The sequence below is a fragment of the Thunnus albacares genome, chromosome 7 (assembly GCF_914725855.1).
Source record: "Thunnus albacares chromosome 7, fThuAlb1.1, whole genome shotgun sequence".
Classification (NCBI taxonomy): Eukaryota; Metazoa; Chordata; class Actinopteri; order Scombriformes; family Scombridae; genus Thunnus; species Thunnus albacares.
Window position 1 is genome coordinate 11,102,743 of NC_058112.1, and position 26,005 is coordinate 11,128,747.

General features: G+C 40.2%; 1 protein-coding gene across 1 annotated transcript in view; it reads right to left on the reverse strand.

Annotated features, from left to right (window-relative positions):
- btbd11b (BTB (POZ) domain containing 11b) overlaps positions 1-26,005 on the reverse strand; it is a 71,544-nt gene that overhangs the window by 14,408 nt on the left and 31,131 nt on the right. The window contains exons 2-3 of the mRNA XM_044357557.1: positions 10,022-10,183; positions 1,290-1,494 (exon numbers count right to left, since the gene is read on the reverse strand). Coding sequence (XP_044213492.1) covers positions 1,290-1,494; positions 10,022-10,183 — 367 coding nt within the window. The remainder of the gene's footprint in view (positions 1-1,289; positions 1,495-10,021; positions 10,184-26,005) is intronic.

Below are 26,005 nucleotides of genomic sequence, written 5' to 3' on the forward strand. Positions count from 1 at the left end.
AAAGACTTAATGAGAGAGAGGAGAGAATCAGCAGCCATGCATTTCTCTGTTAGCAGTGGCTAAGATTGTCACTAAAATGAGAGTAGTTGGTCCACCTTAAAAGTCAATCCACCTTAAGTGAGCCTGGTCAGGTGAGGCTAACTCCTTATCGCTAACTTAAGCACTAATCCCCTTCACTTTAATCAGCAGTGGGCAAGCAAGACACGGGAACTTGACTTGGGCACTGTTACATTCACCGCTATACTGCTAACTTAATACTCTCTGCTACGATCGCCAGCCCCCTTGTTGTTTAGCACTTTAATATAAAGTCATTGGTGTGTGAAAGAGTACGTACTTCCGCTTATGCGGTGGACGTCAGTTGAGTAGGCGGCCCTTCAATGTGGCAAAGGACACATTCACATACACACTACTAAAAGAATGTGGTCATATGCGGTCCAGACCACCTCTGAATGTTATCTGTGCGACCGGATCTTAATGTGTCCTCACTGTGTTTTGGGTTCACACCTGTACTTGTTGTGTCCTGTCCACTTGTGAGCCTGTGTTTCTGTGGTAATGTGACTTTTATATATCTGTTAGTCAGGCTGTAGGCCACAAAACCCGTTGATGTTACTCCATCTTCTAGATTCCTGGTGGAGGCTGGTCATCAATTACAAGTAAGGCTAAAGATTGTGGCATGTTATTAGAGATCTTAAAATTAAATTGAACCATAGACAGAGATAATATATCAGAGCCAAAAGGGAGGATGTGGTGTGTATTGTTGTCTACCACTGTGTTTTTTGATACTACCACTTGCGTGGAGCAACAGTGTCAGAAATGTTCAAAATCTATACATTTAAAGGATAAAACTGACATTATTCTATATAATTCTTAATGTTAACAAATCATGTTGTATGAAGACACCAAAACCAACCAAGTAAATAGTGCATTTTTGGGGGACTATTTTCAGCAGTGGATTATATATTTGGTGCTCTTGTGATTTGGGAAGCAAGATAGTGTATGTGGGATAGAATAACAAAACAAACAAACAAACAAACAAACAAAAAACCAGAAGAATAAAATACATCAGATTACCATCTATTGTTAGAATCAATTCATTGTTGGTTTTGCTCTTTTCATGGAATTTGTGGACTGTAACAAAAATACAGATATTGCTGGTTTTATCCTTTACATACAGCTTTGTCAAGAGATTTAGGATAGCTCAACAGGTTTGTCTTTCTTTCTGTAGGTTCAGTGTTGAGGAACACTCCTATGCCCCTCTCTACTATTCCATAAATGTGTTTGCTTCTCACCTCTCTGTTTGTAAGGTAACTTTGGAGGGCTCAACATTGGGGTTCTCCCACTCCATCTGAGGGCAGTGCATGAAGTAACACAGCGTGTAGATCGCCTCAGGCGCCCAGTGAATCACACTGCTCTTCTGGTGGATTGGCGTTCCATTGTTGTGGTTCTTCATGTACAGCGGCTGTAGGTGGTGCATGGCTCGGGACACCAGGTCACCTACACGCACACAGACACACACACAGACCATACAGGGAATCACAAAAAGGAGCACGAGCAGTGAGAAAAGGTTTCATGTGTAGGCACATTCAGAGACAAGAGAGAAAAGACAGGAATATTTTGAGCACACGGCCTTTAAAAAGACACCGGAGAATCATCCTTATTCCTTCCAGCCCCCTTAGAGCTCACTCTGTCAGGGGAAATCGAGAGTTTCCATGCACCACAGTCAGGAAAAAAGACATGGCTCATCCCAGTCCTTTATGTGCAGCTCACAGAGGGGAGAGCAGGAGTATAAGCATTCTCAGGACTGCACTGTGTGAAGAATGCATATTTATGGATAAACATTAGCTACTCCAAGCTATTCCCTTTGCATGATTTGTCAGTACTTTAAGGTCATCCAGTTGGGCTTGAAAATTAAAGCTTGAGAGGACTCTACTAATAAAAATTTGAATATTCTCTAGGCAGGTTAAAGAGAAGGTAAACAGTTCTTGGAAAAGCATGGTCTGCCTTTTTTATATACATAAGGGACAAGTCAGATAATCTTTAAGTACAGCAAAGTCAGTTCATCAAAAAGATAAAGATTAGATTTTTTTTTAAATTTCTACAGTAAATCAGAAGTTTCTTTCTTGCAAGCGAGATAGTCAAGACTACTTGACGAAAACCTTACAACTGTGGCACCTTAGTTACTGAGTGGCAGAGTATGCTTACTTGAAAAACAGCCCTCTATTATTACACCAAGGACTCAAATCCCATTTCACTGAATGCTGTCAGATTTCTGTCGCTTGTCCTTCCTGTCTAGACCCACTGCACTATGAGAAAATATAATGAAATTCTGAAGCAGAGTTGATCTAAAAAAAAAAAAAAAAAAAAAGGCTGTGTGATATTGTTCTGGTCAATCTGATGCCATTCAAGGCAAAAAAAAAAAAAAGTAATAGAACATGATGGCGCTTGGTTCCCTGGTCTGAATGAACTATGCTGTATGTGTGACTAGACAATACAGAGCAAGAACAAACAGTCATTCCCACGGACAAAGGGCTTGTTTAGCATCAAAATTGTGCTATTTAGCGCTTGCCAAGATTCCATTTAGCCTCGACAATGAGAGAGGAGAGTATGAAAAGGACGTCTGAATGAGGGAATAGCATTCATGCAGTGAAACAGTCAATCTCTCAGCTGTCCTTTGGGAGAAGTGGTGCTGTGCTGATAGAGAAATGCTCTGGACATTACCTTACGATGCAATGTGCAGGAAATATGATGCTGGGAATGACCAGCTCTTTTGCAAACTTTAAGTTAAGCCCTTGCAATTTCTCTCTGTCACTATCTGCTCCCTCTCCCTCGTCTTTCTCTTAATTGTACCAACGGGAGTACAGATAAGCTTGTAACAGTGCCCTCTTAAGCTTGGTAAGTGGAGCTGAGGTGGTCAGCGACAGCGAGTTCTCATGTCTTAGTAATGCTGGCCTGTGACATTTCTCCTGCTGGCAGACGAGGCAGGCAGGCCGTCGCCGGGCTGAGGAGGAAGATTATTTCTAAGCCTGTGGAGCAACACTGAAAGAGTGCAACAGCAGTGAAGTACCAGCAGTTTAACACATAAAGTGAGATTATTGCTGCTACTTCAGCAGGTGTACACAAAAATAACTGCTGAAAAAGGGTTGACTCGTTGTTTCCAGTAACCAAATATCAGCACAGAGTCATGAGAAGTCCTCATTTTGGCCAAGAAAAGAGGAAGGACGGGCAGAGGTACAGCACTTTAATAAGCTAAAACGTCAATAGCCTTGTCATTATAAAATTCAAGCCTTTAATCAATTCCTCATCCTGGGTAATTAATTCTTTATGCTAACAAGAAGAGGAGAGGTGGAGGCCTCGTGCAGCAGTTCCTGCTCCTCAGGTGTCTCAGTGATTACCTTTTAGCAGTGGGGGAATGCTCTTTTTGTTTTCAAAGCTTTGAAATCCCCTTAGAAAATTAAAAATCACAAATATATGCCAGTTTCCCAGAATATAATGGCACTGCTTTGATTTACGAGGGATTTTATGAGAGTTGGCACCTTTAAGGTCAGTAACCGGTGATGCAGCACCCACAGAACTGCTCATTATTTCAGAGAGTATGAAGCCTTCAATGTTTAGTGGTGAAAGAGAAAGCATACTCTTTAGAAATGTTGAAATTAACTCATTTCTGATGGAGCAATTACATTCAGGCCTTTATAGGTAAATAAGTGCACAATAACCAGCCTTTTTTTGAGTATAGATGAATGGCTCCTATAGCTGCACTGTGCAGCTGCTGCCATCATCACAGTTTCTGCCTTTCAATCAGATTATTTGTTGCTATGCGGCTGTGATTATGTTTAATGGTCGCCTGTGGCCATCCTGACTGAACAAGATGCTAAGCTATTCTTCCTGCTAATAGTTTGGCCCATTTGAAAACAGCCGGAGCTTTTAGCCACCAACTACCACGCATATCAGATAACATAGAGGGCACAAACACTATCTTTCTGGAGCTCTTCCATCTAAATCTAGTGTGAAAAGACTCACCGAGAGAGAGAGAGAAATAAAAAAAGACAGGAAAAAAGGTAACAGCTCAAAAAAATCTACTAAACTCATGTTATCATCAGTTATAAAACATCACTGAGGAAACAAAATGATCCCATTACTGATTGCATAATGCATATTTGTCACATGTAACCCTTGTAACTTAATCTTTTATACTGTAGACATCAGACTCCATTTACCTTTAAGCTTTGATGAAATCATCCCTCCTTTGAGCTTACTAAATTGACAGCGCAGAACACTAAGTTGGCACTTTCTACCAGTAGGCACTAACATTGTTAAATTGTTCAATTTCCTACGAGATTCTGCTGCTTTTATCAGATACATAGTCATTTTGCGTTATTAAAAGTAAGCACTGCCTTCAGTGGAGATATATTAAAAAACTCTTACCGCTCTTACTGCTGCTATGACAAAATGATCTTTGAGAGGTATTACTGAGGCCATTGGGAGCCTCTTCTCAGCAACAGCGTCTTCTGTTAACACTGTGAAACACTTAGATAAAAGCAGCACATCACATGAGGCCTCAACACATGAAGCATCAATTGGGACAAAAGGAGAAAGAAAACCGGCTCCAGATCATATTCCTTGCTGTAGCAAAATGTGTTTTAAAATTTTAAATTGATATATGCCTCATGTCCAGTAGTGAATAATGATATTGCTGAGCGTTTTTTAATCAGCATTAATAACTAAAAGTGTATGGCAAGGTATCCAGTGGAGAAAGTAGATCCCTGAACATGAATTATTAATACAAGCATTATTATTTTAGTGCTTAATATAGTTGCAGGTAATAAAATTTGTGAACAAGTTAAAAGGCCAAAATTAACTTGACAAAGAATTCAAGTCTGTAATTACAGTTGTGCCAGAAGTGCCTATTAGTTTTCAAACTCATAGACCAAATACAGAAGCATAACAGAGTAAAACCAGAGGAAATCTGAGACACATGGAAGCTTGATTACTTAAACACTGAATGTCTCGGTGTGCCTATAAATGTATTACATTGTTTGTATCAAAATTGTATCATAAATCAAACATTTCCTAAATAGTAGACAACTGATATTACTCTGTGTCTGTCATCCAAACAGCATCACTCTATCCCACCAATTCTGTTTGCACAGCTGCCACACTGAATAGTACACAATACCAAACCAGTGCAGATAGCGGGATATGACCATGAACTATGATATGACCAACAGCAGTGACAGTGGGATGGGAAAGTTAGGTTGGGAAAGAGCATAAGTCACCTTTGAGTCACTTAAGAAAATCTACCCAGCCTCAGTAGGTATTTGCTTGATTGAGGGATGCTGTCAATGGAAATACATAAAAATGGAGATTTGATCGACCTATTTTTTACTTCTGTCTTTTTTCTATCTTGGTTTAATCCCCCACAAAAACCTTTTGGGAAAGGAAATAAGACAATTTCCCAAATGCTGAACTATTCTTTTAAACTGGCATGTTTTGGCTAACCTCTGACAGACTGTCTGAATCTGAAAATATTGGGAGATTTGAGATTTGACAACCTCAGAACTTATTGGATCAGAGCTTCAAACTGTTTTATGGGAGAAAGAGAAGTGTAAAATTCATTCTCCTGGAATGAAAAAACAGCCCCACAAAATTTAATGTTACAGTTTGGTTCTACCCAAGATATTTTGCAGATTAAAGCTCAGCATTTTGGGAAATATGATTATTCACTTTCCTATTAAGAGTTATTTGAGAAGACTGATAGTAATACTCTTATGTTTGTACTGTCAGTATAAAGCTGGAGCCCACAGCTGGCTAATTTAGTTTAGCATAAAGACTGAAAGCAGGGGGAAACAGCTAAGCAGCCAAGAGGTAATGTGACACATAGCAAAAAATAAATAAATAAACTGACAATTTACATTTCAGTGGTAGTACAAATTAAACAAACATAATGTAATGTGTTAATTAGTGAGCTTTAGGTTACGGTGACCAGACATTCCGGAATTGTCCCAGTTTGTCCTGGATTGTCCCAGTTTCAAGCTGGGTGTCGTCAGTCCCGACAAATATGTGTAAAACACTAAAGTGTCCCGGTTTTCAACATTCACTACCAAATTGTCCCAGTTTTCACCACAATTAAAATATTAATTATAATATTATACTTGTTTTCTGCGCTTACATTGACGTTTATCATGTTCTGTCAAACTCATTATTAACTAACCCAATATAAAAACATGAACAATGCACCATGTGTCTGAATTCAACACTGATTTGTCTGTATGTGTATCAATCAATCAGTGTGTCGTTGTCGAGAATGTCGCTAGCCTATGACGCTTGCGGCTCTTTCTGACAGAACCTGTCAGTATGCTAAAAGTTAGCTGTCATGCCGAAGAGAGCGTCTGTCTTTTCTAAAGAGCTCCAGGAGTCTTACTCCTTCCTTCATAAAGTACCCCGCAATGAAAATGCTGCGTTCTGCACACAGTGCAAGAGTACATTTACATTTGTGCACGGTGGAAATGCCGATATAAAAGATCATATTACACTGGCCAAACATAAGCGCTGGTTTCCATGAGAACTAAGAGCTCCAGAAAACTCCAGAAACTCTGAAGAAGAAAGACTGCAGAGTCTAAAGTACCCGTCAATCTTCTTAAAGGTAACTTTCTTTAAAGACTCTTTCTCGGGTTTTGTTATTAACGAGTTGCAATTGTGATTTAATGTTATGACGTTTTAATCTTTGTAAACTTGTGGCAGCTTGTGGCATAGCTTTGTGAAGATGTTAGTTAAAGTTATTTTTATGTTATAGTTTATAAAGTTATTTATAGGCCACATAGAGATTTGTACCTTGTTTTATTTAAAAAGAAAAAAAAAAGCTGGCAGGGAATGCATCACAGTCAGCCATTTAGCCGGCAGCCTGGACTTGTGCACACTGACAAAAACCTTGGTGGATTTTGGGAGACAAAACATAATTTTTTGTCTGCTGAGGTGCTGTCTATGATGTTGAAAGGTGTGCTCAGTAGGTGTGCTAAGCGCTGAAATAACTGCCCCTCATCTTCATCTTGATGAAAATGCCTATGGCGCGGGCATAAGTGTATACATGTGCATGTGCATGAACGTGCGGTACACTTATGGGTCCCGGTTTGGGGGTTTGAAAATATGGTCTCCCTATGTTAGGTGGACCTTTGGACTGAACCAGGCTAGCTGTTTCTCCCTGCTTCCAGTCTTTATGCTAAGGTAAGCTAACCATCTCCTGGCTGTAGCTTCATATTTAATGGACAGACATGAGAGTGGTATCTATCCTTTCATCTAACCCTTGGCAAGAAAGTGAACGAGTCTCAAAATATCAAACTATTCCTTTAAAGTTAGAGAGGTGTCTTAGTATATGATGCTGCTGATGGATGTGCAGCCAGAAGCCCCCAGTAGTATCATTCAGCACCCTGAGGTCCCTGCCATTTGACCTTGTTTCACTTTGTGTTGGTGATATTTTCCCACTGATTTATGTATTGAGAAAGCCTGCATGAAGCGCATTCTGTATCTCCAAGCCATCAGTGCTTCTAAGAATAGGTTCAACCGAATTCAGTAACATACTAAGTTACACAACCAACACAGGATGACTGTGTGATGATGACACACCGCCCGTACTAATAACTGCAGTATTTGCGGGACTGTCATTTCAAATATGCTAATTTGGCATTTTGGCGGAGGAGAAAATGAGAAAATACAAAGAGGTAAATCAGTAGCAAACCTCTAAAATTGAGTCTAAATGCCAGAGCAAAAGACTGTCCCTATGTAGGATGCAAATGTTACCGTGCTGGAGCAGCCTGTGTCATTTTATTCCATGAAATGTATTTTAGATAATCAAACTTAGCTGTCTTTGTTCCTTAACCTTCCCATCTTTTATTCTTTTTGTTTCCCATCTTGCTCTCTTTCAAATACAGTTTGTGACAGCCTGATAGTGCAATCAATTCCAGCTGTTCAGCTTTTCTCAATTCTTCTTCTTTTTTTGCAGCTTGAGGATGCGTGTCTGTTTGCAAATCCTATAGTTATTTACGGAAGTCTTCTCCTGAACATTACCACCGGACTAAGCTCTGCTATTATCCATCGGCCGCTCTGTTGTCTCAGAGCGTGTTTGCACTGTCAACATAACAGAATGAGTCCTTGCTTGACCTCATCAATACAACATGGACAGAGGACCAGCGATTTGCCTCAGCTCTGCACCCCACCCCTCCCATGTTGGCTCTGAGAAAACATACAGTGAGGAGAATTGGCTCTGTGTATACTCTGATGATCACTGTTTACACTTGATATACAGAAAATATTTTCCATAGCCTTGTCTTGACATGCCGATGCCATGGCAACAGAAATAGACCCTTTATGACCCTTTCGCCGTTACTTAGTTTGAGGATTTCTTTTCTTTTTAGTCAAAAATATTGTCACGCACTTTAGGAGATAATCTATCCTTAAGTGACTGAATTCGTTTTTTTGACACTGCAGCACTCAAATATGTTTTCTGGAATGAGCTGCAGAGTTGCACGCAACCAAGAATCACTTCCAATGAGCATCTTGCTCGCCCTTTGAGGAAAGCTATGATTATAACTGATTATATCAAATAAGAAAACATGATGTTGTGGTTTGCAGCACAGCTTGCCGCTGCTGATTTGTTAACGTTCTATAAAAGTTTGGATGAAACTTTCCCCAAAACAGAAAATAAGGTGAAAACTGTAATGACGGCCTTGTGCTGAACTTTGCTTTGTCCAACTTTTGCATATAATAACTTGTTTTGTGCGTGAGGACGAGAGCCTAAAACATAATCAGTATGTAATTTCTCAAATGATGCGGAAAATCTATTATTATTATCATTATTATTATTATGATATAAAACAGACTCCTAAAGCCTATGTAAATGACTTCATAATGTATAAATGTTTTCAGAAGGAATTCTGATGTCCATTATTCTTTGAATAATGAGTACATTGTGAGACAGACATTCAATTAACTTTTGGAGGGCTTGTAAAAACTAAAAACAAGCTCAAATCATTTTTTAATGAATGGAGTTCAGTAGAATTGCAACTCCCACTAAATCACATTCATTTAAATAATACACATACACACATAGCAAGATTATGATACAGTGATTCACTGATACAGTAGCAGCAATATTTGTGCGTTATTAAACATCACATTATCATCATGTTATCATATCTGCAAGTAACTCAAATGTGAAGGAGACTTTGAACTGACCGGAGCTACACACCATCAATAAAACCTGCACTGAAAATACCTTTTAGTTGTGATTTTACAAGACTTAAATAGCACTCTCTACCTCTGAATAAGTGTGTTGGGTCACTCTGACTTCAGGGTCATTTTGTATCAGCTGGTTTAAATACTCTTTCAAAGGATTTTCACACCAAGAGCAGGTGTAGCTTCTCTGGACTAAAATGTTTTTTTTTTTCCAGCAACATCCTACCTCACCTCACACAGCCACATACAATAAATCAACAAAAGTATGCTGGACACCTAAACATTTCATTCTAAAACCATGAGCATTAATACCCTGCTTTCACTTTTCTGGGAAAGGATTTCCACAAGATTTTAGGAACCTGGCTGCAGGGACTTCCTCCCATTCAGCCTCAAGAGCATTAGCAAGACCACTGATACTGGGCGGTGAGGCTTGGCTCGCAGTCAGTGTTCCAGTTCATTCAAAAAGTTTTTGGATGGAGTTGAGGTCAGAGCTCTGTGCAGGCTATTCATGTTCTTCCACACCAAACCCAGGAAACAATTACTTTATGGATTTGTGCATGTGCATCGTCATGTTGAAACCAAAGTATTGCCACACAGTTGGAAGCACACTACTGTCTCAAATAGCTTTAATATCATCATCTGACAGTGGTGACCACCCTGCAGCTCTACTAAAGCAGGTGGGTGATTAACTGCCCAAGGGCACATTGGCTTCAGAGAGAGGTCAGTGATAGTCCTTCACTTCTCTGTCCAGACTTCTCCCATCACACCCACACACAGATACATACATACGACTCACTGAGTTCAGAGATGCTGCCTACTCGTGTGGCCAGTAAGCACTGCTCAACAGAGCGCAGCTCAGACTGATTGTAGGCATTTCCCTCTCCGCTCTTCCCTGCTCGCTGCTGCTGCTGCTGTTGGTCCCTATGAAGAGTCAGACCCTCAGGTAGGCTGAGCACACCTGAGAGAGAGAGAGAGAAATCATTAGAATATTTTCATAGTAGAGAAAAGAGACCCACTAGACACACACTGTCCCCCTTAACTATCAGTAATATCTCATTATCTTTGTCTTTGTCATATTAATGAAAAAGAACAAAAAAGTTTAACACATGAGATTATTAAACAGCTGTACACAGAGAGTCAGAATCTGAAAACAGTGGAGACCATACAAGGTTGTAATTATCCCTCCTTGTTGCACCTGTTAGGGAATTCTCCCAAAGGTAATAATGTGTAATATTTCAGATGTGTTTTCATTATTCACACCTCCGTGTGTTAGTTACTCCTCCTCGCTCTGAGGGTGACGAATCAGACTGCTCTCTTCTGACAGTTTCATATTCCTGTGTAGCTTCGTGCCGCACCCTTCTTACTGTTTGCAGGGTGTCAGCTTATGAAATGGCTGAGCGCAGTGACTCTACTGCTTTGCCCCTAATCACTGCAAAAAAGTAGCTTTGGTCTTAATGGCTCCTCTCTTATAATATGCTGCTAATTTCATGCACATGCTGCCTACGGCAAAGAAGACATTCTTCATTCATCCTGTGGGAGCAGACACTTCCTTAAATTTATTCCCCCCACCCCACCCAAATGAGACAATAGTTAAAAACATGTAGTGACAGAGAAAATGTTTCAAAATCTCTGATATTTTCTTTGAATATCTAATCTAAATCTGCAGTGCTTCAAATGTGCTCATTTTAAAGGGCATGCTTCTGATTACGCTCCACTTTTTTCACCATACATTACACAAGTAATCATAAACTGTGTGGCAAAAACATCTGGAAATAGATTTTTTGGTAATAAGTCACACTTATTTAGCTCATAAACCTACAGAGCAGCTGCTTACAGAGCAGCAGCCTTAGTACCATCTCATCTACATCTTTGGTCGCATTAGGCCAGAGAGCTACTGACAACCTGCACGACTCTGGAACAAACAGCAGGAGACACCACCGTCTGCTTCACCGGTGTCAGGTGTCCTGAACAGTTACCAGTTTTAGCCAAAGCCCTCAGATGAGGCAACAAGATCACTTATGAAGAAAAGTAACATTCTGTCTGTTTCTGCAGGAACACATCAGCAGGGATTGCTCTGAAACACCTCCTTTATTGCTTTTATTGCTCACAATGTGCCCTCTTTGGTGAGCAATTGAGCAAAGCTCCAGGAAATCCATCTTAAACCATTTAAAACAGCAGGAGGGCTATCCTGGCACCTTCCTCCCTCCACTTTCTTCTCAAACAATTATATACCAATAGCCCACTCAAAGTGTGACCGCAGGATTCACGACCCGCCTCTTTTGATGTGAGCAGACTAAAGGCACCCCCAGGTGTGATTTGCCAGAATATTGAGCTGCAGGAGCGATAATTTTCATAATTGGCTTCTGGTGGCAACACCTGTTGCTTGATTTGTGCATTTATACAGACAGTCTATTTCAATTTTACCCTCGACCTATCATCACCTTTTGTATGCTTTATTCACTTATTTGTTAATTTGGCTGGATTTGATTTTCTGTTGGAGGTTCCTCCAGTTACAGCATTTACTAGCATGTATCAGGGCTGCATGAGCAGACCTTGGACCTAATACTTGTTGGAAAGAGACTAAACATGCAGGAAAATGATGAAGGCAAATTTGGTGCCAAACAGAAACCCAGGATGTAGTTGGGGAAGCTTTCCTCCTTCCATTTCATTACTAAAAAATACCAAGGTAAGTGTATGTCAAAGCTTACAAGTATTTACAAATTGCATAAAGATCCCCATCACAGTGGTTCTGAGGGAGTCTGATTTATTATATTAAGTCTTACAAGTTCTGTGAGATTTGGTTGCTGTTTACTGTTAACCACATTCACCATTCTAGTTTCGCCTGTTAGCATGCTAACATTTGCAAGTAGTCATAAACCTAAAGTTGAGGCCGAGGCAAAAACTAAAAAGCCAACCATCCGACCAATATTTGTTGAGATTTTCAGTCTGAACGAAAGTGGTGGACCAACACACCAAGTGACTGACAGACTGACATTATCCATAGAGCCACGATGCTAGTGTGGCTAAAAAATATCATGGTCTAAGCGCATGTCAAAGCCCCACACTGTACCGTATGTGTTCATATCAAAATTTTATGGTCAATTAGGTCACGTTGGACAATTTTACAGATAATAAAGATCCCTATCATAAAAAGAGTCTGATAAATAATATCATCCAAAAAACATGATCCTTAATATGAATGATAATTATAGTAATGAAAAACTTTATTTATATCCTGTAGCACCCTTCATACACAAAATGCAGCTCAAAGTGCTTTTCATTAAACATACAACAACCAGCCATGTGTTGTCAAGACCACAGGAGGAGCAACAGACGTCACCGTAAGAAAAGCACATGTAAATAATAAAATGATGATGGCTAAATGATACATTTAGCTGCTTAAGTTTCAGGGTCCTAGTATTGTGCAAAGTTAAAATGTCTGCTGTGAAAACAGCCTATGATAGAATAAATGTACTGCAAAACACACAAACAAAAAAAAAAACACCTGTAAAAACACCTTAATGTTACACTTAAGCTTTTAACTGTCCAGCTCCTTAACCTTGGTGTGGGGAAATAACAGAGAGCGCAGGACCAGCTGACAGTGAAGCGCTGAATGCTCTCAGGATGGACTGAGGCAAGGTGACTCACTGGCTCTCTGCGTCCTAATGCAAGGCACTGTCTACCCTCAGGGAGGAACTGATGGAGCTCTTACATGCCAGCCAGCCAGCCAGCGACTGTAGCCGCTCTTTCTCTCTGTGTGTGCTTGCGTGATGAGAACTCTTGTGAGTATCTTCCTCCTGATTGTCACTGCACCAGATATCTCCCTGGAATTTTAATGTTCTCAGGTTTTCATGTAAAACTGCAAGAGATGTTAAGTTGTTTTAGGATGTGTAATGGTGAGAGATGATATTGGGCACCTGTCTCTCCTGAAGTGGACCAGTTCTGTTTGCCATATGGCAGCTATTCAGTGTCAGAGAGGGGAGGAGGCTGTATTATGCTCAAGGCAACATGCTGTCACTGGAGAAGAAGTAATAAGTACGGGAGTTCCCATTAAGATGTCACCGAATGCACCTTAGTCATATTCTGTGATAGGCAGCCGCACAGAAAAGATCCAGTGCATGGTCCAACACATATTTCATGCAAACACTGCTAGAAAAAACAAAACAAAACAGAAAACTCTAACACAAATGCAAAATGAAACAAACTTCCTTCTGACAGTCTTCCATCTTTGTTTTTTTGATGCACTTATACTTTAAAATCAATCACAATGCATTTGGGTTAACGTTGCAACTCAACTGCTTGGACTACAGACCCTGTTCAAACTTTAAAACATTCACAAGACTTTAAATTTTTAAAGTTGTACACTGTGTTGTTATATCTTTTGTGCTTTTCGGGCAATTTAAGTCCAAAGTTAGTGCTTTCACAGCAGTTTTCAAACCTCATCAGTGTGTCATGTGATCAGGCAGAGGGAAGAGCTGTGATATGTTTTAGACCAGGAAAACATTTCTAAATATCTCTCAGTCCCACAGTTCTCACTCTCCAAGCACCTAGCATCACTTGATAGAGTCCTTGGAGGTCTTTGAACTTGGATGCTAAACAATATTCATAGTTTAAAATGGATATTTCTTGCAAATTGAGGATGCATAAAAACTCTTTGTTATAATTGATTTTGTGTAATGAGTTGTACAAAAGCATGTTGTTTAAATAGAGCTTTCAAATGTTACAGTTTGAAAAATATAAAGATCTTTATTATATTTTCAGTCATTTTTTTATCATCTGTGAATCTGTGAATCAAACTACTGTAGTTTGGACCCACTCTGACTTGTGTCAGGGTTGACTAGAGCAGTGGGGCAGGAATGCTGACGTTGATGTGGCTCCTACCCTGCACTTAAATCTATTTTGGAGGGACATGCAGAGAAGTCCCTAAACACACTGCAGCTCTGCAGGGAACCAGGCTTTAGGGTACACACACAGAGATAAGATACAGACACAGCAGTGTTGAGCTTTGATTTGATAAATCATAATTTGGCAAATGCAGTACTGTAGAAGGAGGTACACTGAAGTGTTACTGGATGAGTGAGATGTGATTGAGATCTGTAGTATTTGATTCATGAAGACAAGCAAGCAGAGTGACAGAAAGAAAGAAAAGCAGAAAAGGTGAGGAGATAATACAAATATAGACAGCAGGATGCAAACACACATAGAGTGATAGCAGAAAGCATAAGATAAAGATGTATTCTGAGCATTATTATGGCTCTAAAGGGTTAATCTTGTTGTTACTGTACATGGATCACAGTAGGCTCACTCTAGGCTCTGGCTCTGTTCGGCCAGGCCAGATGGCTACCATATGTATGCCGAGCTAGTGATCATAGAGGGAGACGTAGCGAGACGGAAAGCGGGAAACAGCAGTGACGTGTGTTAAGATGTGTTAGAATGCCTTTCCTGCTTCAAATGGCTGCTTTATTCATTCTTAATTATCATCACTGTTTGTGTTGAGTTGTTGAAATAGAGGTGTTAATATGAAACGTGTGTTTTTTTTAGAAGGAGTGTTGGTATGCACGGCTAGACTGTAAATCTCCAGAGGTACGGTCACGGTCTGGGTTCTCAGGTGACCACAGTATGGTCTGAGGTAGCCACAAGTCTTTAATGGGTTACTCCTGTGCCAGCCACAGGGGTATAAAGTAGGACTGTGTAACCACTAGGCCTATGAGAAAATACATGTACACATGCAAATGTCTGCTTAAATTAGGAAACAGGCAGTGGGAGAAACTGTGTGAACACTGGATGAACCACAAACACATTCACACAAACAAATGCTAATACACTGTCAGTAACTGCAAACAAGTTAATAACACACCATGCTGCATACAGAGCCAAAGTGCATACACACAATAGCAGACACACAGATCATTATTAGTAAGTTGACAGTCCTAATCCCTGGTACTTGGTACATGTCTAGTTGAAGTGGGATGTGCTCTATCTAGAGAACAATGTGTTCAGCTAAATGCAAACTGAATATTTCCTATTGCTGGGCAATCACATTCAGGATGTAGTCTGCTGAAGATCCTCTTGTTGTCATCCAGTACAGAAAACTGAAAAAGCTGATCATCATCATCATGTGTCGCTCTGGAAGAAACACACAAGCCTCCTGATGTGTTCTTACACAAGTATGAGTAAACCGCCAAAGGAAATACATTCTGACTGCGGGTTTAGGGGTTATTTTTATGCTCAGTGAGGAGAGCCATCTGTGAGCACATCAACCCTCTTGTGTTCCTGTTTTACATAGTGAATTAGAATCAATGCAAAAATAAACATGATACTTTATTGATCGTTTATGAAGGTCAGAGGTCAGGTCAGCTCAGATACAGAACGATGCCTCTGGAAGCTAGTAAGAGCTCACTATTTTGCTCAAGGACACTTCAGTCATGGAGGCTTAAACAATCCAGTTTATTTCATCATCCCGCTGCCCTCCACTGTGTTGCTGTTTCACCTATGTGTGAATAGTGCGTACAATCTTGTTTTAGATTAGATTCTCTTGATTAAAGTCACACCTCATCATTGACACTCCTTGAGGTGAGGACATTGGACACCAAGAAATCAAGAAGCAAACAGACAGTCTGATTTGGAACATCCTGGCTTTAATATGGAGCCTGGCCTCTGATGGCATCTCTTTAATTAGAAAGCTGTTCTCTTCCAGGTAAGTACTTCTAAAGGTGTGTCTGTTTAATTTGTAAAATCAATTCCTAGAGATGTGCTAATTAATATTTTATATCAGTGTTTTTTAGGGCTGTAGTCTCCTGGTCGACTGGTGGATTAGTTGGTCGATATGCTTTCATCTGACTAAATTCTCATTGGTCGAATAATCTCTGTGTTACTTTCATAAGCGCTACATCCATAGCTTTCCAGGATTAATCCATTATTTCCTGTGAAAATGGAGGTGTATTCAAAACACCCCCGTTGTTTTCACAACTTTGAACTCGCCCAACCTAATGGAGACTGCTGGGTCTAACTGTACTCAATGTTTACTGAGGGTTTACTGAACGTACAGAATGTTTACTGAATCAGTGTTTCTCTTGTAATAATATCAATGAACCCCTGCCAGGCCAAAAGATATTTTTTTAATGCCAAAAATACACTAAACGGAAAAGGTTAGCGGTAAGTTTTCAGTCTGGCAGTAAATGTGCAGTACAGACTAAAGTGTAACAGTTAATAAATGCTAAAAGGTCAGGTCTGTTGTTTCCCCAAGTGCTGGAAAAGTGAATGGGGATAGCTCCAAAGTTAGCAACAATAGGTTAGCATAACCTGAGGAGGCAAAACAGAGAAATGTGAGTTCACTGTGCACTCTGTCCCGTTACATCACTCCCCCAACCCACCCCCGACTAATTGATTAGTTGAAGATTATGTACGATTTCCTAGTGTTTTTGTATTAAAAGGTCTGTCATTCAAAGATCCATTTTGATTATTGGTGGTGGGTAGTGCTGAAAAAACTAACTGATTAATTGATTTGTCAATCAACAGAAAATTAATTGGGAACTATTTTGATAATGGATTAATCATTTAGGTCATTTCTAATAAAAAATGACAAACACTCAGCTTCTTATTATGAAGATTTGCTGCTCTTCTTTGTCATACATGGTAATAAACTGAATGTTTTTGGGTTTTAGACTGTTGACAGAAAAAACAAGCAATTAGAAAACATCACCCTAGGCTTTAGGAAATTGTGATGGGCATATTTCACAATTTTTTGACATTTTTAAACCAAAAGACTAATTGATTAGTTGACAAAATAATCAACAGATTAATCGATAATGAAAATAAATGTTAGTTGCAGCCCTATAGTTACGAGGCTACTCTTTGTTTTCATTTTAATAATTTTAATCAGATTGGGACTTGAATTCTATGTACCAAAGTGTTTGTTCTGCCTCAGTAATAAGATCTGATGCAGAGCTTGTTAGTTAGCATCAGTTAGCTAATGCTGAGAGGAAGTAAAAAGACAGGTAAAAAGGGGATGGAGATGTCCGACTGAGGCCACTGCATGCTTTTGAATCAACTGAGGCAGCTTGGAAATAGCAACACACTGGAACTGGAACCGAACTGGAACAGATGTGAATAAGTCAAGCAAAAAACACACATTCCAGTACATACTACACTATACTAGACTCACACTCACACACACACACACAAACACAAACACACACACAGGACTTGTGACGGGTGACCGACGCACAACAAGGGCACAACTAGAATTATGCAATCTTCTCCAATCAGAGGGAAACCAGCCTCCCTGTAGGCTGTGTGTTATTCCACCCCGAGGTAGCAGCTCTTTCACTATTATTTCTCTCTTTTCATCTCATTTCTTCTGTCAAGGGTAATAAGTCTGTGTGTAATATCCATGAGTCGCACGCTTCCCGCAGGATGCTTTCCAGACAATACTGGCAATCAGCAGCAGCAGGGAAAAATCTGAAGTCACTGAGCCGTAATCCCTCCGCTCACACTGCACTACCTTTCTGTAAGCTTTCGGGAGAGTCTTAAACAGCAGTGGTATGGTATATTCTTCCTTACATTTATCTCATATAATCTGATGTGTAAGAAGAAAAGTGGGCTTGTGTGGTCTGTTGCATTACAGAATAAGTCAAGGATGGAGTCACTGAGAATCATGACTGAAATATATGAAACGTCTCTGAATGTTTGACAAACTGACGAACTGTGCAATCCTGCTAAATGCAACAATGTTCTGAAGTAATTGCTCATTTAACACTGAGGGCACTGGAATAATTAAAGGATATGACTAATGTCATAAAATGAGATTTGCTGCAAGGGGATATTTTCCTCTGGGCCATTTAAAAGGGATGACATCATATCGTGCTGCTTGTAAACACTGGGAGCTTTTAAGCGAAGACGCTCTTGGACATGAAAACTCAGCAGCATAAATATGAAGCAAAGTGTAAAGCAGATAAGACAGTAAATCCTTAAGGCAGGAAAGGTACAGTCGCGGCCTGTGTGCCATGTGCGTTTGAATGTTTGTTCCTGAGTCTGTGTGTGTCTGCGTCACTTTATCTGTGTCTCACTATGACTTTGTGTCTCTCACTGTGGCACTGTGCAATAACCCTGAACACTACAATACCCACTGTACCTACAAATTATATATTTATTTACATTTTGTATTTAAAATACACTATTCACTATTGTATGTCTGAACAGGCTGTACTGCACATAACCATCGACTATACAGTACTTTTTTTACCATTTATCTCAGCAGTCCTCACACTCTTTATTTATTTGCACTATTTGTATGCTGTTTACAGTTCATAGAAACAGTTTCACCTGTATATAGTCATTACTTGTGTATATTTCTGAAGGTTGTTGTGTTGTTATTCTGTGTAAGCACATTGAAAGCCACTAAACCAGAGCCAAAGTCCTTGTATGTCTAAACATCGTTGGCCAATAAAGATGATTCTGATTCTTTGTGTGTGTGAGGAGAAACAAGATAGTGTGTGGTTTGTATCTGAATTGCTGGTCAAAAAAGAAACAAACCACAAATCTCATTCACTATTAATGCTGTTTACCAATATGTTTTCTGTTCTACAGTAGCTTAATCAACACTTCTGCATTACACGTTTCAAACCTGAACCTGCACTTTATAGACTCTCTGCAAACCTACAACTGCAGCTACTCCCACTCTTCCTCTGTGCATTGAGACTGCATACCTGACTAAATGTCATTTGAGTAAATGTCACATTTGAAAGCAAAAGATTGACTATAGCAGAGCAAACATGCAGTGAAATTTGCAATGAAGGGAGGAAAGGATGATTCAAAGCATTCTGGGCAAAGCATTACAGAAAATACTGTATGTAAGGAGCGATGACGAATGATGACACCAGGATTTGTAATCCACAGTGATGCATGCTCGGTGGAGTACATATAAGTTGAAGGATACGCAAAATGTCTTGTCCTCATAACGACACAGTTAAAAAATAACTCTGGTGATATTCTTTTTTTTCCCCCTTATTGTCAAAATATCCCATTAAAATAGCAAAAACAACAACAAATTGATCCTACCAAGTATTTACTGTGACATAGGGCTCCATTATTGTCCAGAAACTATAAAAAACACATAAATAAGCCACAATGCTGCACTGTGTGACATGTTCCATCATTACGATGAACATGGGCACTGTAGTTTAAGTTGAGTCAATCCCACATCACCAGCTGCTATATATACTCACTAGAGCAATTGTGTATTAATCCATGACTGAAAGTAGTCCTCCCAAAAAACTCTATTTACCCCTGTTTAAGTAACGTTTGCTAAAAACTACAGTACCCAGCTATTCTGGGGAATTAGTGTGCCCTATTCAAAACAGAAGCAGTTTATTTGTGACTCTTTTTTTTACGATGTATTTATTCAGCAGGACCAAATAGGCTTGGTGAGAGCCACAGACAGGGTAGGGAAGTTAGAAAGTATTTAGAGACAGATTAACAGAGTGTTAGTTTTGGTCATTTCAGGGGCTTTGTTGATAATAAGAATAATATAGAATAACATCAGTGTTATCTTTTAAAATGTAGTCATGCTTTAGGTTAATCTCAGTTTCATTCCAGTGGCTCCTGTTGTGCACATAAGCACTCACACTGACCACAATCTCAGTTAAAAATAGCACTTTTCTCTTTTCCAAACACACTGCTTTCTGTTAGGTTGGTTTCTTTCTGTGTCTCTCTCCTTATGACTGTTTTTATTATGTTCTAAATAGTACACACACACACATTCGCACACATAAACAATGCCTAGTATGCATGTGACACCTAACTGCCAGCCACAAAATTTATCACCATTTCCCCCCTGCTCCTCACAGGAGTCCCATGTCTGCAAACTGGCGAAAATAATCTGATAACTGCTGCCATCCCAGCAGACAGGCCAGACCCCCGCTGTCTTGTGCGTCATTACAGTCACGTCAGTCGCATGGCCTTCTCTCTCATTCCTCATTTACTTTACTATGACGATCCCCTCACTCTGCTGCTGTTCATATGAAGATAAAAGCACAATGTCAAAGTGCTCTATATGTGTGTTTCCTAAATATGTATATTTGACTTTCTCTCTTGGTACGTGTGCATAAGTGTGCATCTTTCAATACACTAACAGTAGATATGTCAAAACAGCAAACAGGTGAGTTTTTGACAATGAAGAAAAAAAACAACACTCCTTCCCTTCATATTATTATTATTATTAATATCAAATAATTTCTTGATCTTCTTATCTGACTTTCTTTTCCAAATGTTGATTCATTACTCTTCCCTGAGTTGTTTCAGGATGGGAGAACAGCAAGTTATGAGGCATTGAGCTCCAAATTGCTCCATAATTGTTTAACTCACCTAGCGTAATCTATCATTCTGGCTCTGCAAAGTGGCTGAGTGTAGCACAAACTCTGACTGGAGGTTGGCCACGCCTGGCAGAGAGTGATGAGTCTTGGGGCTGTGTGCCGCTCCCTGTTGCTTTCCCCTACCCCGACACTTCCTTTGAGGGATGACCCTAACTGTTGAGGAACTCCGTTAGCAAATATCCCTGTCACTTTGATAATGTGTAAGCACTGCTTTTGGAAATGTGATCATTCAGTCTGAACAATGCTCCAAACCTCAGGGGAGGAGCCCCGTTGACCTCAACTCTATTGCTTATTATGGAAAATGTGGAAAGCTTGACAAAAAACAATGTCCTCTTTGTTAAATTTTGTATGTGAATGATTACACTCATACTTAGGGGTGAACGTCGGCCAAGCCGTAATTGAGCAATTTGCAGTATCACTCACTAAATCAGCCATGCAAGCTCATCTTTCAAGAAAACATGTCCTCTTACACTTGTAACACACAAAAACTCAAGAGGTAGAAACAGTGCAGCTACCTTGTGCATCATAAATAGAAATTAGCATAACAATATGCATACCAACACTCATCAGTTCTGCCTGAAGGGATTCAAACAACGATATGTTCCCAAACCAGGATTTTTGTTGCAGGTTAAAACTGTCATGGCCCATGCCAACAGTACATCCGTTAATGAAATGCACAAACCAAGCCAAAGTAAATATTTAAGGTATCGTATTTTGGGAGTCTGTCCTGCACCAACTGACTCCGCTCAGCTGCAGGCAGCAGGTAGGCTGGGTCTCCCTCCTGCTCCTCTGGGTTCTCCCTCACATGTTTTCCCAGCTTCTCTCTGAAGCACACTGGCTCTGCTGTGAGAAGCACAGAGGGTGGAGGAGGCTGGCTGGCAGCGAGCAGCCACTTCAAATCCAAAAACACAGGCATGGAGCTGGAACATGCACGCACGCTCACACACGCATCCCTGCTCACACGCCCAGATCTATGGTGCATGCACAGATGCATATGTGCATATATTCATAAATAACACACACAGAATCCCTCTTTTCCTGTGTTCCTGCTTCACTCTGCAGAGATGTGAGATTCATACACACTGCATGCCAGGAATATAAATGCAAAAAGGGAGTCATTGTTGAAATGGCCAAGCTCAGTGTTTAACTCTCTGCTCAGTTCCTGAGGTGGGGTTCGCTTAAAAGTTTAAAACAGCAAAACATGGATACTGAAGTCTTTCAAAGCCACAAATGGTGCACTATTAAAATGGTGTAGTGGAGAGATTTCTGACCTCACACTCAGAGTCAGCTCTTAAATGACAAAAGTGTCTTGAGAAATGCTTCTGAATGACAGATTTGATCCCACTTTATACAGCATCATAAACCAGGAAACTAGCACTTTTATGTTTATATTCCTTTGAATATTCATCTCCCTTCAGTCATTATTCATCTTCAGCATCAAAATGCATCTTTGCTGCCCAGGTCCTCTAACCAGCGCAGCTACATTTGTCTCATCACAGTGTTGTTTCTGATATCCCTCCCTAGTCTATGAAGGAGATGTACAGTCCATCATCATCATCAATCATGCTCAACTCATTAGTGGTAATTAATGGTGGCCAAGTCCCAGGCTGCCCCAGGCACTATAGAGTCCAAATCTAACCCGGGCCGGCCCCTCCCATCCCAGGCAGGCACAAGTTATTTTTCTGCTTGGTTGGCTGTGGTACTTCATCTGTGCAGTCTAATGCACTTGGCTGCATAGCCAGAGCTGGAAATTGGCCAACCCCAGAGAGCTTAGATTTAAAAAAAAACAAAAAAACAACTGACCTTTCTAAAGAGTGAAGTCAAATCGTCTTTGAATATTCTTCATGGAGAATGATAGTCTGACTTTGAAGTTAAGCGGCCTTTCAGAGAGCCGCACATGTGATATTTTGCTTTGAAAATCATGAATGTTCGTGTGAGAGTCTGTGAAGTGTGTCCAGAAGCATTAATACCTCAACAGACGCTACTCTTACTGAACAGAATCGTTCATCCCTCTCAATGTTCTTCTGTGCTGCGCAGAGAAGCTATGAATGAAGGCTATGCATGAAGTACATCAACACATGATCCCAAATGGGTGTTCTCTTAACTCGTTTTCCAAATGTTCTGCTTGCCTCATTTCTCCACTTGAGGCCAACTTATATAGTCCCAAAAGCCAGTGAGCCATTAATGCAAGTCAAGTTCAGAGAGTTTCAGTAAAGATTAGCACAAAGATGCCAATCACTGGCATTATTCAATGCATGACTGGTTGACTGCTATTGAACAAAACATCTTTTTAGGCAGTCAATATTAATTGCACTGAGCGGGCAAATGACATGAGAATTCATGGACTTATAAGCCCTGTGCCAGAATTATGAGTCCTGTGTCTTGTTCAGCAAAATGAGAGCAGTAATACCCACAGGCCTGTCACATTTTAATATCATGCTGTCAACAGTCTTGTAGTAAAAAGTCTCCACACTCGTATTAATAGGTTTGTGATTTTTGCTCAAACTGCCTTCCATTCTTCATTTTACATCTTGTATTGCTGTGCTTGCAAGTAATGAGTTCCGTAATTGATTTTCTCTGTTTGCATTACTTAGTGCCCTTAAGCCATTAAGAACAGTCTCTTCTGTTTTCACAATAGACGCTCTCATTTGCATTATATAATGCTGACTTGGCTGCCAGGGGTATTACAGCCAAGGTCTTGATGGAGGGTGTGAGTATGAATAGAAGGCTACGCCTCAAACTGAAATCTACCCTCCAGAGTTTTCCGAAACACTCAGCTGCCTGTTCCAATCAGAGGGTAGATCAAAGCTAAACCTCTGACTGGCCATTAGATTTGTGGCCTTCACTTATTTTCTTTTAATTTTCTCCAACAATGAACCCTCTTGGACCATACCCATGAGTGACCCTTGTGTGTACGTTTGGTATTAGTGCATGTTTGTGTTTGCATGTGCACAGTGACAGTAAAGCGTGCCATGGTGTTGAAGTGCCTCAGAGCATGTGAGCTACTTCTATAAGCTCGAATGTGTTTTCTGCTTTACTAGAGATTAGCCTGCGTGTCTGCACACAAGGTCGCTAATCGTCCTTTGACTCCTTTCATGTAAGATGATTTGGAAGTGTGGTAGTGGTCTATATGAATCACATCACGCCATGTCACATTAGATACCTTTATGTTATCCATGCAGGGTTGTGCCGTCCTCTCGTTCCTGCAGTCATGTCAAAGTGAAGGATGAATGACAGTGACACATCCTTTAAATATGTCAGAGGCCATCAGCCTGATGTTTTCATCATATAGATGGACGACATTGAATGATATTGGCTATTTAAAAAGTCTTTTTTCCACAAAGCAACCAACAGAGCTGAACTGGAACCGAAGCCTTGAAATTCCCTGACAGCGTAATCTGAAAGGGAGAGTGAAGCTGAGATAAAAGTATCTAGTAGTGCAGTCTCCATAAAGAACTACAGGGCTATAAAGGTCTCTGTGCAGCATTGTGGCCTTTAAGGTGAATAACCAGACTACACCAATGGGGTAACAAATTTAGTGTTACATTAACATTTGTTTTGGCCATGTCTTCAGCTTTGTCCTGTATACTGTAGATTCTTTCTGGAGGCAGAAAACGCAGCGGTTCTCATTTTGTCCATTATGCCTGATAACAATCTTTGTTTTAGTAACTGCGCCCACTATTACCATCAAGTGACTTCAACCCACTCACACAAATGCAGATTTTTCAGTGTTGTTAGTCTAAAAAGTCTTCCTACATACCGCTGCTTCACTTTCTTTCTTTTTTTTTTCTTCATTCTTTAAGGCTCATCCTGAACCTCAGCAGGGACCCGTCTGGTCCAAACTGATTGATGTGGAAACAAAACACACAAGACAGAGAAAAATGTGCCCTCATAAACAAAGTCAGTGAAATTGCTGCCTTGGAAAAAACACAGAAAATTACACAAGTGCTGAACACTGACATCTTGACAAAAAGACATCACAATGCAGTCCCCCAACAGGCCTTATGCGTTATAATTTATCATTTAATCTTTATCTTTAATTTAATCTAAGTGGCAGGTACAATGGATGTAGAGAGAAGAGAGAGGAAAGGAGGGATTTCTGGGATATGAAGGCAAACCAAAAGATTAATTATAGATGTGAACTATGATGTGCTACCTTTTCATGCTAACCCCAAAATCCCAGTGAAAAGGTACAATCGGTGAAGACTACATTTAGACTGTCCCAACAGCATAACCATGAGCAGCAACAACTGAGGGGAAACTGCTAAAAATTAATTTTCTAGCACACAGGAAGAAAGATATTACTTGTTTCATGAAGGTGGCGGAAAGAGGCAGTGAATTTTTGGGCACGTAGGTATTCAGGGAAATGGGAAAATGCTTTTTGGTGAGAGCTGCCATCACAAAATAGCACCTTAAAGTCAGACTCGGTGTTGTGGTCAGCAAGTTGTGTATACTGAGGAGCTCACAGTGTGATGGGAGGATGCAGCAGATGAGGCGTATGAAAGGAAAATGCTTACTGAGTTGGCAGCAGAAGTGCTTGAAAGTTTGAGTGGAAGCTGAATGGCAAAAATTTGTTGCAAAGTCAACTTTTAACACTACTCATCGATGACTTCGAAACTCCCGAGCGGAGGTCAAAGTAGATGATGTGTGTGAGGCGGCAGTGAGAGCCTTTGAGCAGTTGTTGCTGGAGGGAAATACCACTAGAAAAACTGTGAAGTAATAGTGTAAGAACTGCTTGTTTGATGGGAACAAACTGGTTTATGTAATGTTTGCGAAGTATGTACTCGCAAAAGTGTAACATTGGAACCATGAGCCTTTGCATCTACACTTGGTATTAATAATATCTTGATTCACCTCCAGATGTGGTCTGGCCAGTCTGATCGCATCTCAATCACAATGCGTTTTTAGGGCATTTAAATGCATCTTCCTTTATCCAGATACAGATTGCACGTTGATACAAGGTGTAAATGAGGTCTACATGTTAAATTCCCCATGTTAATGACACACCTGCACTCACGCACTCAAAACTTTACATAGAGATTAATAATCAGAGCCTGATGTCCTGTCGCCACCTGAAACCTGCATTTTTGAACACTAACAATAATTTGTGGCACAAGTAAAGTGGCTGCTACATCTTGCATTTCTGAAAAACACAACATTATCAGTATCATTATTAGTATCATACACTGTGTGCCTGACTTTCTTTTTACAGCGTGATGAATACATCAGTTCATTGGAAACAAGAGGTTCCTGGGGGCTGAAATAAAGAGCTATTGTTTGTGAGAATTAAGTCATTCACTGATCCTTTCTTTCCAGTTTTCCAGTCTGCTCCACCCACTCCCAGTAAAAACAGATAATGCTGCCATAGAGCAATAACAAACAGGCAGGCACCACAACAAAGGAAACAA